At 32.6% G+C, this 12,047-nt stretch overlaps 1 protein-coding gene across 1 annotated transcript in view; it reads right to left on the reverse strand.

Annotated features, from left to right (window-relative positions):
• Lrp1b (LDL receptor related protein 1B) overlaps window positions 1-12,047 on the reverse strand; it is a 1,466,647-nt gene that overhangs the window by 10,880 nt on the left and 1,443,720 nt on the right. Inside the window, 1 exon segment of the mRNA XM_042683428.1 lies at window positions 2,135-2,211. Within this exon segment, the coding sequence (XP_042539362.1) occupies window positions 2,135-2,211 (77 nt within the window).

Consider the following 12,047-nt stretch of genomic DNA (forward strand, 5'->3'; position numbering starts at 1 on the left):
GAATTAATCTCTAGTCTAGCTTGATTTAGTTCCAGTTCCTGTTACCAAATAGTACCTACGTTAATGATTGAAACTCTGCTAGTAGCAGGATCCATGTTTATGACATTTAATGATTAATTTTGATCAGGAAACAAGAACAGCTTTGAAAAATTGTCTGTAAGTTTAGAATTTTTTCTGAACACGCGTTTGTTAATTTGAAGCTCTGAGGTGTGTGATTTTGGTCCTGGAGCAGCTAGGATTTTCCTTAGAATATCCTTGCAATTGTTGGATGAGGAAGGAAGAAGACCTTGTAGGGAATTTTAGAACACAGTTGTTGGGCTTGGGGGCTGAAATTTGTGGAAATGGTTTTAAAATGGTAGATCTGGAAAGATCTACCTTTCCTAATTTGACATATGAAGGAGAAGGAAAGAAAAAGAAACTTAAAACAAAATAATTATTTTCTTTAACCAGAATCAAATTCCAAACTAATATTATAAGAATTAATTTTGGAGGTATGCAATTTTAAACGTAATGTTGCAAACTCTTTACAAATATCAGCAATCATTAGGGGCATTTAGGGGGAAAAAGTTACTTGTTAGCCATTTCTATAACATAAAAGATTTATAAAATGGGATTGAAATTTTAAAGGGCTTTATTATCTATCTTCCATAATTTTTAGTCGATTACCTAATATAGATAACATAAAATGTTTCTAGGGGAGTAAGAAAATAAATTAATTTATACCATTGATAAACCTTTCTAAAAGAAAGGAAGAATGAGACTAGAATGTCTACTGAATTTTCAAAATGTATGGTAGGTCCACCTCAAGGACAAAACTTAATGTTTTGAATATGGCTTGGACAATGAAGCGCCAGCTTCTTCTTAGAAGAAGATGTGCCTAATTTCATGTAAAAGATCTAAACTAGAGGATCTGAGATGGAAAGAGTTACCCACAAGTAATTATAACCCTATTTCCAGAGATTCTGTGGCTCTTTCTCTCATCGTTGACTTAAAGTCATTAAATTTAATGGAAGTATCAATGCACATGGAAAGGGCGATTAGCTACGTACATGTCAAATTACCACACACCAGAGCAAAGGTGACCAAATAATGATTGTTAGAAAATGTTTATCATCTATCATTGCTCCTTAAAGAAACACACTCCAGAAACCAGAGGAAAAAATGTTTTAACTGATCCTTAATAGAAGGTTGTTCTTATTCTCTTAGGAAAAATCCAGTAACTGATTTTTCAAATCATGCACAGTTTTCTTAATAACTCAGACTTGTGGTAAAGGTTTTTTCTGGTCCTTGTTGTTAGCTAAAACAGCCTGTGTGATTAGAAAAATCTATTACCTTAGAGCTTTATGCTGATGTGAAAATGTCTGATTCTCTGAACATACTTCGAGGAGTTTTAAAGCCAAAATGATATTATCATTATCCCATACTCTAATTTTAAATTTATGTAATAACTTAAGAAAATGTACTCCCAATATTTGTGATATACATTTGTGATAACTGCTGAAATTAAGGAAAATAAAAATACACCATTCAGTTTTATAGAACAATGGAGAGCTATGTTGAGTGATAATTTATAGCAGAGGAACAGAAATGAGATATATTTGAGGAGATGGGAACCATTATTTCTCTTTTACTGGTTCGTACTTATCTCTTTTATATCATGTATATGTCTTGCCACATGAGGACATACTGTCCTTTGCTTTGCCATCTCTTTGGACATCCCTTGAACCTATTTATCAACACTAATTAATACCCAACAATTCCAGTCTTCAGGCCTACTTTTCTCTTGAGTTTTAGATATGCATTTTATTGCCCAAGTGATGTCAGTTGGATCTTTATCAGTTGTATCTCAGACAGATAAAAAGCAAAAAATGTTATATTAGGTTTACAGATGCACATTCTGAAAATTCCCTCAGTGGGTAGACTTCCCAGAGTCTGAAAGAACAAATACTTCCTGTATTCTATTACAGTGAGAACTCAGGGCTTTATCATTCAAAAACATCTGGATTTTGGAAGATCTCATAGAAAAATCCATGAAGACCTTCTAAGTTTCACTTTTCTGATTAATGGTATTAAAGGAAAAGGAATGGTTTTGACAAATTTAGATACAACACGACTATTATTCTAAAGAACTTACTTGTACTCATATGGTCAGATTTGCTGCTTTTGGGGGCTGGTCTCTCACACTGTGTGCCTGACCAGTTGGTGGAGCATCTAGAAAAATCCAAAGAAAAACAACAGTAACAATAACAAGTTAGTGAACATCATCACTAAAAATTTTTAAATATAGACACTTCCGTGTGATAGATTTGATCATTATAGATTCATGAATATTAGGGAAACATTGCATATAACTCCCTACATATTGTCAGTATGCTGAGGGTAACTTCTATTGGACACCATTTGTTGAAATATATTTTATATAGTTTAGGTTTATAGTCATTTTCCATTGTTCTCTGTTCAACTTAAAATGGTACATTTCATAGCAATATTGAAATCATGATTTAGAAAAGACAATCTGAGAATTGTTGAAGATTACAAGCAGCCACTTATAAATCTGAGCTGGCTTGTTAAGCAAATCCTTCTTTATTAAATTTCAGTAACTTGTTTTTCTGGTTGCTCAAAGTCCAAAGTGGAACTAACTACTAAATAGTGAAGGGTTCAACTGTCTCCATGCAAACTGGAGAACACAATGTCTTCCTTATTTAATCACACTGCTTTTAGCATGAAGTGAAGAGAATATGCCCAAGTATCATGGAGGGAAGTTGTTTTCTGCATATAGATATTGACATTATTATGAAAAGCCTCATATATTTCTGATCATAAATCTGAGCATAAGTTTTGACAACATAATTAGATGGTTGTGTTAAAATAAATGGTGGAAGTGTTTTTGCTTTGCTTAAGCAATGCTTATTGGCTGATACAGATGTGAATCTGTCAGTGAAAATCCACAGAAAAACAATTCAATTTGCCTCAGTTCTTATTGAAAAGGACTGTCAAATGCTACCATATAGGAAGAGATGCACATAATAAAATAACAGCTTCTAGAACCATTCCTAGTGGGTCTCTCTAGGCATTATGGGATAAATAAATAAGTGGAATTTCAAGGTTTTTGTAGATATTGTCATAACCACTCAGACAGTGGAAGCTGCTTTCTAAACTAAGCTTCACTGATGCTACAGGTATTATTTGTAATTTTCTAAAGTCAATGTTGGCTGTCCTAAAGCATGGACAAATTCCATAAATCTGTCATCCTGACAAACTCAAACCATGAAGACTAAAGTTGTTTCAAGGAAGCATAGATTAACTTCAGCATAATTGACAATAAAGTTCCTATGTAAGACTATCGTTATCTGATTAATCATGATAAATTATAAAGCTATGAGTATGGAGCATGATTTAAATGAAAATTAATAGTATTATTTGTATTGTGATTCAGGCAATCATTCATGCAGCTCAACAGTTTGCTTAGTTCCCTCATAAAAATGCTTTAAGTATTAGAAAATTTTCTATACATCATATTTATGATAAACCATCCTGAAAACAAATTATTAAATCAGATAACTTTTAACTTAAGTTCTATCATTGTCTGTATAACATGAATGTACATGTTTACACAAAATAGGCTAAAGTGAATAATGAGCATCTAATATTTAGTATCAAATATCTATTTGATATTTTAAAATATTGTCTTTTACCCCATAAATGACTTAACTGTTCACAAACACTGATTTTTATGCAGTCCACACATAATTCAAGATAATATTTTATGAACAACTTGCAAGTATTTTTCTCATTATTTGAATTATTCAGTTTTTAGATTTATTTCCCAAATCTTTCTAATAGACCATCAAAAATGCTTCATATACATCAATAAATAATCATACTAATTGCTCATTAACTTCATTCTAAAGTCAATGTATACATAACTACATGCATGAAATAACATTGGGTTATTTTAAAACCAAAATTTGCTGTCTACATTACTTCTTTCAAAAAAAAGGTTAATTTGGGGGTTTATCTTAATAAATGACCAGATATATATTTTCTTTTCCTCCAAGACATAAAATTGGTTGAGATTCATATTATACTGAAGCATTTTGAAGTCAGAGTGGAGGTACTAAGAAGCAAATATTTGAGTACTTAATTTGCTAATACAAGCTTGCTTCTAAAGCTCTAGACAAGCATAAAGAAAATTATATGAGGATAGTGCAGTTCTTATTCCAAATTCTGGAATCATTTAATTTGGATAGGCAGTATATGCTAACAGAACGTTATGGTTTCCTAATATTGTGATTGCTAAGTTATAAGTTAGTAGTCATAAACCTCTTCTTTTAAAATTGTGGATGTTTGCTGGGCACCGGTAACTCATGCCTATAATCCTAGCTATTCAGGAAGCTGAGATCTGAGGATCACAATTAAGTCAGCCAGGGCAAGAAATTCTCTCTGTGAGACTCTTGTGTTCAATAAAACTACTCAGAAAAATAAACCCAGAAGTTGTGATTATGCTCAAGTGGTAGAGCTCTCTCCTTGAGCAAAAGAAGCTAAAAGATAGTTACCAATTACCAGTACTGGCAAAAAAAAAAAAAGAAAGAAAGAAAGAAAGAAAAGCCTTCAGTAAATGGTGCTGGCAAAATTGGTTAACTACATGTAGAAAACTAAAGCTAGATCCTTATATATCACCCTGCACCAGAATCAACTCCAAATGGATCAAAGACCTAGGAGTCAAAGCAGACACTCTGAAAACATTACAGGATGGAATCGGAGAAACCCTAGGTCTCCTTGGCACAGGCAAAAATTTTCTTAATAGAGACCCGGAAACACAACAAATCAAAGAAAGGTTGGACAAATGGGATTGCATAAAGTTGCAGAGCTTCTGCATGGCAAAGGACATAGCTAGCAAGATCAATAGGAAGCCCACGGATTGGGAGAAGATCTTCACTAGCCATACAACAGACAAGGGTCTCATATCTAAAATATACTTGGAACTCAAAAAATTAAATCCCTCAACAACAAATCCTCAAAGAAACAACTGCCCAATAAATAAGTGGGCTAAAGGCTTGAAGAGAAACTTCTCTGAAGAAGAAAGAAGAATGGCCAATAGACACATAAAGAAATGCTCAACCTCCCTAGCCATAAAAGAAATGCAAATCAAAACAACATTGAGATACCACCTCACTCCAGTTAGAATGGCAAAAATCAAGAACTCTAACAACAACAGATGCTGGAGGGGATGTGGACAGAAGGAAACCTTACTTCATTGTTGGTGGGAATGTAAACTTGTTCAACCACTTTGGAAAGCAGTATGGAGGTTCCTCAAAAGACTTCACATAGAGCTCCCCTATGACCCAGCAATCCCACTTTTGGGCATTTACCCAAATGTATACAAACAAGACCACACTACAGCTACCAGCACGACTATGTTTATTTCAGCATTACTTACCATAGCTAAGATATGGAACCAACCCAGATGCCCCTCAATAGATGAATGGATCAAGAAAATGTGGTATATATACACAATGAAATTCTATGCCTCCATCAGAAAGAATGACATTTCCCCATTTGTTAGGAAATGGAAAGACTTGGAAAAAATTATATTAAGTGAAGTAAGCCAAGCCCAAAGAAACATAGGTCCCAGGGTTTCCCTTATTTGCAATATCTAGTATATGTATCAGTCAAGCAGAAAAGGTCAGATAATGTGATGTTAGGAAAATGAACCTTTAGATAGGTATTTTAATGTTTTTTTCCTTTCATGCATTTGTTTCTAACGCATTTATAAGATTATTTCTTTGTATCTTTGTATGTCCCTCCCCCACAGTATAACCCTTGTTTTCATTATATTTGATGTCGGTATAATTTGTGGAGGAGATAGGGAAAAACAAGTCGTTTAAGGATACAGGTGGACCTGTTGCAACAATGAGAAGTACAAGTTGTCATGTTGAAAACGAACTTTACAACTTTGGTGCAGTGCGGGGAAGGGGGGAGTTGGGTGGGGGGGCGGGGAGGGGAGGCTGGGAAGGGAGGTGAAGGGTAAACAAAGGAGGAGGCTGCAATGCTTGATAGGAAATATACTCATTATCTTGCCCATGTAATTGTAACCCCTCTGTACAGTATGTTCACAAAAAATAAAAACTTAAATTAAAAAAAAAGTAAAGGAAGAAAGAGAGAGAATGAGAAAATAAAGAAAGAAAGAAAGAAGGAAAGAAGGAAGGAAGGAAAGAAAGAAAGAGAGAGAAAAGAAAAAGATAAAGAGAGAAAGAAAGAAGGAAAGAAAGAAGAAAGAAAAAAAAAAGAAAGAAGAAAAAGAAGCAAGGTTGTGGGAGCATATTTAAAGTCAGAGTCATCAGGGAAATTTTTACTTATTATGTACTAGAAATAACTCTCAAGGACTACACTGGAAGAAATAATTAATTTTATGTCATGTATCTTAATCATTGTATGATCACCTTACAATTCTTCTACTCCTTAAAAGATAATGTTTTATGACCAAAGATAAAATAAGATATGTTTCACTGTCCTGCATTTGTTCCAGTCTTAATATAATCTCTTTTGAGATATTAAATCAAATTGAAATCATTATTCTTGTTCCCTACCTTACAAAATTACAACTTAAGGCAGTTCTTGGTCTAGAAAATTTTCTTCCAATGGTTGATTTAAGACCAAGTATTCTTACCATCTTTACAGAAATTCATAAATCTTATCTAAGTAGACTACAATGATCAAAACCATTCATGGAATAGCATTTGAAAAATGGAATGTGTGCTGCTCATTAAAATTTCCTGTCCAATTCCTAGCATATTCATGTTGACTATAATCTCTCAAACCCCTCTCTCTGTCTCTGTCTCTGTCTCTCTCTCTGTCTCTCTCTCTCTCTCGTTATCACTTAAGCAAAATTTGTAGTCCATGTTCTGTTCATCTCTAAATCTGCTTTGTTGCTATGCACTACTCTCTGCTATTCATCCAGGAGCAATTTTCTGGAAGTTAGCATTGCATAGCCTTCCAAAATAATCTTTATTTTTTCCCTCTCAACATTACAAAGGCCTGCATGACACAGACTGTCAAATTTATAATTTCAGTGCTATTCTGTAGCTTAAAATAGTAGAAAAATTGACCTGACTATCACTATACCAATCTTGTGTTCTTGAATTAGACATAGTGTTCTTGAATTAGACATAGACAGAGACATTAGATTGGTGCAGCTGTGTTTAATCATACAATCATTTATTCTTCTTTACATCCTCATTATCATTTTGTTCAGTGAGTAGCTACTTGGTAATGAATTCTTAACACAATCTAATTTCTCCCTTTTTTCCCAAGGTCAGTAAGTTTGAGACAAATGATTATTTACCAAGACACATAGTATTAGTAATTTGATTTGATAAATGTCAACACTTTAGTACAAACCATAAAGATAAAAATATAATATCTATCATAAATATCTATCATAACGTAATAACTGTGCAAATAAAATGCCCTTAATTTTATGAGTTTTTTGTGTATTAAACTAATGATTATTAAACTAAATTTTGTTAAAATTCACTTTCTCTATATGGATGAATTAATTATATATCTTAATACATCTTATATATTAATTATATATCTTAGTAATGTTGCAGTACCAAATCTGGGCAAGAGGAATATAATGTATGCCATCAATTCCCAAGACATGCACACTTAAAGGAATATTTCAGATAATTATTGTATTTTCAGATGTGTGTGTATATGTTTGTGTGTGGGCAAGTTATAGGGCTTGAATTCAGGAATTATATGCTATCCCTTAGTGTTTTTGTTAAAACCTTAAACTTGACCTCTTTCCCACTTCCACACTTTATTTTTATACCAAACAGCTTTCAAGAAACTTCTCTATTTTCACAAGAGGACAACATAGATAGGTAGACATAACTATATGGCTATCAAAATATGAAATAATCTAGGTAGAAATTCTCCATACAATATGTGGCAAAACCAGAGGTTTAATTAATTAACTAGTTTTGGAATTTCATTAAAAAAGAGTCTGACTGTGTTGCTCAAACTGGCTTTGAACTAATAAAACAGTACTCCTTCCTCTGCCTTAATTATTCATAATGCTTAATAGTTTTATCTTGACATCAAACAGATGATCTCTCAATTTATCATGACATCTATAGTTTCCACAATTATTTTATTGCTAAAATGTTTTTGTGTTTCTCATTTTAATTTTCTATTGTATAGGAGAATATTCTAAATAAAGGAAATACTGCACAGATATTGATGAGACAATAAACACTGTTAGAATAACAAAAAGAGTTTGGCATATGTAAAGGAACAAAATGTAATTTGTAAAATGGAAGTTATTATATTTTAATAGCCCAAATGCATGACATATAATTAAACTGTCTAAAATAATGATAGCTCTAAAGTAGTAGGGAAATTGTAAAAGAGAATTGAAATTAGATACAAGTACTATGTATTGAAATCCTTTAGTATTGTCTTTCATAATAACAATGATGGATATGAATGAACTGTTCCTGTCATTTTGCAGAAATGTGGACAGCGTTACTCACTTTGGGAGGAGTTCAAAAACCAAATAATGAGATTAATATCTGCTTTCTCTTTTCATCAGATTTAAAGGTCAGAGACTCTCCTGACCACTGTGAAACTCAAAGGTGAACTTTAAAGCAATTTGAAATTGAATTTCTCCTTTTATAAATGCGTGAGGCTGTCCTTATTATAAATAATGATAGAGTCACTCAGAAAGAAAAATCTCTTAATACACCATATTCTTTTTCCACAGAGGAAAAAATGCACAAAATAAACCTTAAAAATTCTACGCTACACTCTTCTGTGCTAGTTTCCATGCTATTAAATTGGAAACAGATGACAATGTATCATGACTAATGCAAAAGATGTATATTTTTCTTTAAAGAAAATTAGACAAAACAAAGTGACTCAAAAACCTTTCATTAAAATGTATTGTCACTTTTCTTTTAGAGCAGGGCCTTAGTTCATAATACTCGTGCTCTGCTGGTGCTCTACCTTCTGTATAATTCCCAGTATTTTCTTCCTCTACCCTTTCATTCAGAAATATCAGAAAACAAAAACATTCTCCTGTATTGAGAGACTAGTATTTATTGAATCAATTATTTGATTTTTTTTTCAAGCCCCTTTTCATCTTTATTTTATATGTCCTTATATAAATTACCTTATCTGTATTTGAAGATTCTTACTTCTTATAACATAGTTCACCAGTTTCCTCCCCCTACTTTTATATAAAAAATTATAATGTTCAAATACTATTTGATGCAATTTGAATCTGATATTAGAGTAAGTGCTTTCACATAATAATTCATCTGAGCCACACATGGCGGTGAACTTATTGTTCCCTGTTACCCCAGGAAGCTGAAAGTAGATTCCTGGCACAAACTCAGGAATCTCTGGTTGGCCTCAACTACATAGCCATGGGTTGTCTAATAATAATAATAATATCAATAAATATAATAATAAATAATCTCATTAAATGCTGACAGTAAATTATGAGAACTTTATGAGAAGGACTTTAAAATAAAGAAATGCAATTTCTGCATAATTTGTTCTGAAAAGTACAACCATAAAGGGTCAAAATAAAATGTACTGTTATATTATCACTATTGAAAAAAGCATGGTCATTTAAATTTAATGCATTAGTTTAATGCTTTGTTTCCTCATGCCATGATAATACCAGTCTTTGAAAAAGGTTAATGTATTACTAGGAAAAATGTAAATAAGTACACTTTTTGAGTAACACAATTATGAGAGTTGCCACATTAGTTCAGCCCTGTGGCCCGTAATACTTGATAATCTGTCTTTTACAGTATAATATGTTATACATCATTTTAGCATATTATTATTATTCCTGATTTCAGTATCACATTTTTTCACATTTTTGTGAAGATATTAAGATACTTTGTTCAAGATATTAAGATAGTATATATGTGCCTAATATACCATTAAAGTTGCATCACTTATAAACTCATTCTAAATATAAAAATAAGGATGAAAATAAGGATGAAGCACAAATTTGAATTTCTGTGATATATTCTGCATTTAACTTAACTATGATTTGCCTAAGGCTGACCTCAAGCCTCTGTCTTCCTACTTCTGCATTGTAGGTACCTGAAATTATGGATGTATATTACTATACCCAGCATCATTTTTTTCTTTTTAATAAACTCAGATACAAAGAATTATTTAACTCGTTTTCTTAAATTTAACTATATTGTAACTCACAACTACTCATGACCATTGTCAGTAAAATTTGTATTCGTTTGGAATGTTTATTTCAAAGACACTAAATTAAACTGGACACCAGTGACTTGTGCCTTCAATCCTAGCTACTTGGGAGGCTGAGATCTGAGTTTCACAGGTCAGAACCAGCCTGGGCAAGAAAATCCATGAGACTCTTATTTCCAATGAAGCACTAAAAATGTCAGAAGTAGAGCTGTGATAGAGCACTAGCCTTGAAAAAAATTCAGAGGGACAATAACCAGAACAACAACACAATAACAAAGATCTATATATAGTTTCTTAAATTTAATATAATCAAGTACATTCAATTCAAATGTATAAAAATGTACAATTTAATGCTTACTTTAAAATAATTTGATTAGAATAAATTTTTGAAGGCCAGGTGCCAGTGGCTCACACCTGTCATCCTAGCTACTCAGGAGGTTGAGATCTGAGGATCACGGTTCAAAGCCAGCCCAGGCAGGAAAAACCATGAGTCACTTATCTCCAATAAACCACTAGAAAACCAGAAGTAGTGCTGTAGCTCAAGTGGTAGTGCTAGCCTTGATCTGAAGAGCTGAGGAACAGTGCCCAGGCCCAGAGTTCAAGCCCCACCCCCACCCCCCCAAAAAAATTTTTTTGCCATAGGTTAACTTGTCAAAGTTAAAATAAAAATTGTGCAAAAATCTAGGACCAGTGATTATTTTTAGAAAGGTAAATATTAGAGGGGAATTTGAACTGAAGAGAAGTGGCCATCAAAAAATTGGAAAAATATAGAATGGATAATTAAGATGATTTATTTTAAGAATAACATATAAACAATAATGGAAATTTTGCTATTAAAGATTCAACTATAAACAAATCGTTTAAATAAGGATACAGGTGGACCCATTGCAACAATGAGACATACAGGTCATGTGTCGAAAACTTTACAACTTTGGTGGGGGGGAGAGTTGGGGGGGCGGGAAGAGGATGGGATGGGAAGGGGAAACAAAGGAGGAGGCTACAATGCTTGATGAGAAATGTACTCATTGTCTTGCCCATGTAATTGTAACCCCTCTGTACAGTATTTTCACTTTATATATATATAAACAGGAAGAAAAAAAGATTCATCTATAAAAGGCCATTTGCTATGATTGAGTGGTTTATGTCAAAATGCTTAAATATAAAATTCAACCTCATCCACTTGCGTGTGAATGGTCCATGTTGTATCAAATGATAGATAACTACATGCAAAATATACTCTCTAGAAACTGAAAAAGTTTAACATGTGAATACTACTCAGGAATGTGAGCCAACTAAAAAAGGCATGTTATGTTTAAAGTAAGAAGACAGATTCTATCTAAATGAATGGTATATTGTATCAACTTAAAAGAAAAAATAGCCATAAAGTTAGTATTAATCAAAATAATAAATGTAATGTAAAAATATAGGAAGTGGAATGTTGCATGAGAGATTGTGCTGCTAATTTCACAGCTGAAGATGGGAAGGAAACCTCAATGTGACTATGTATTCGAGTGGTATTATTTCCAGGATGTCTGACTTGGTCCAAAATTGATATTTAAATATACAAAATGAACAAAAAAAATCTCAATGCTTGGGGCCATTCAGAGAAAATAATCATCATGTTACCCAAATATTTTAGGTTTAGCAATAAGACTAAGCAAGAGCCAAATACAGTATCCAAATTCAGTACTGTTCCATTGAATATATACAGAATGAATATATATATACATATATACATACATATATACATAAATTTGATAAAAACAGTATGACCTCAGAATGTGTTACCATGTTTCAAGTGA

Source organism: Dipodomys spectabilis, unplaced genomic scaffold (genome assembly GCF_019054845.1).
Source record: "Dipodomys spectabilis isolate Male_0828 unplaced genomic scaffold, ASM1905484v1 ptg000081l, whole genome shotgun sequence".
Classification (NCBI taxonomy): Eukaryota; Metazoa; Chordata; class Mammalia; order Rodentia; family Heteromyidae; genus Dipodomys; species Dipodomys spectabilis.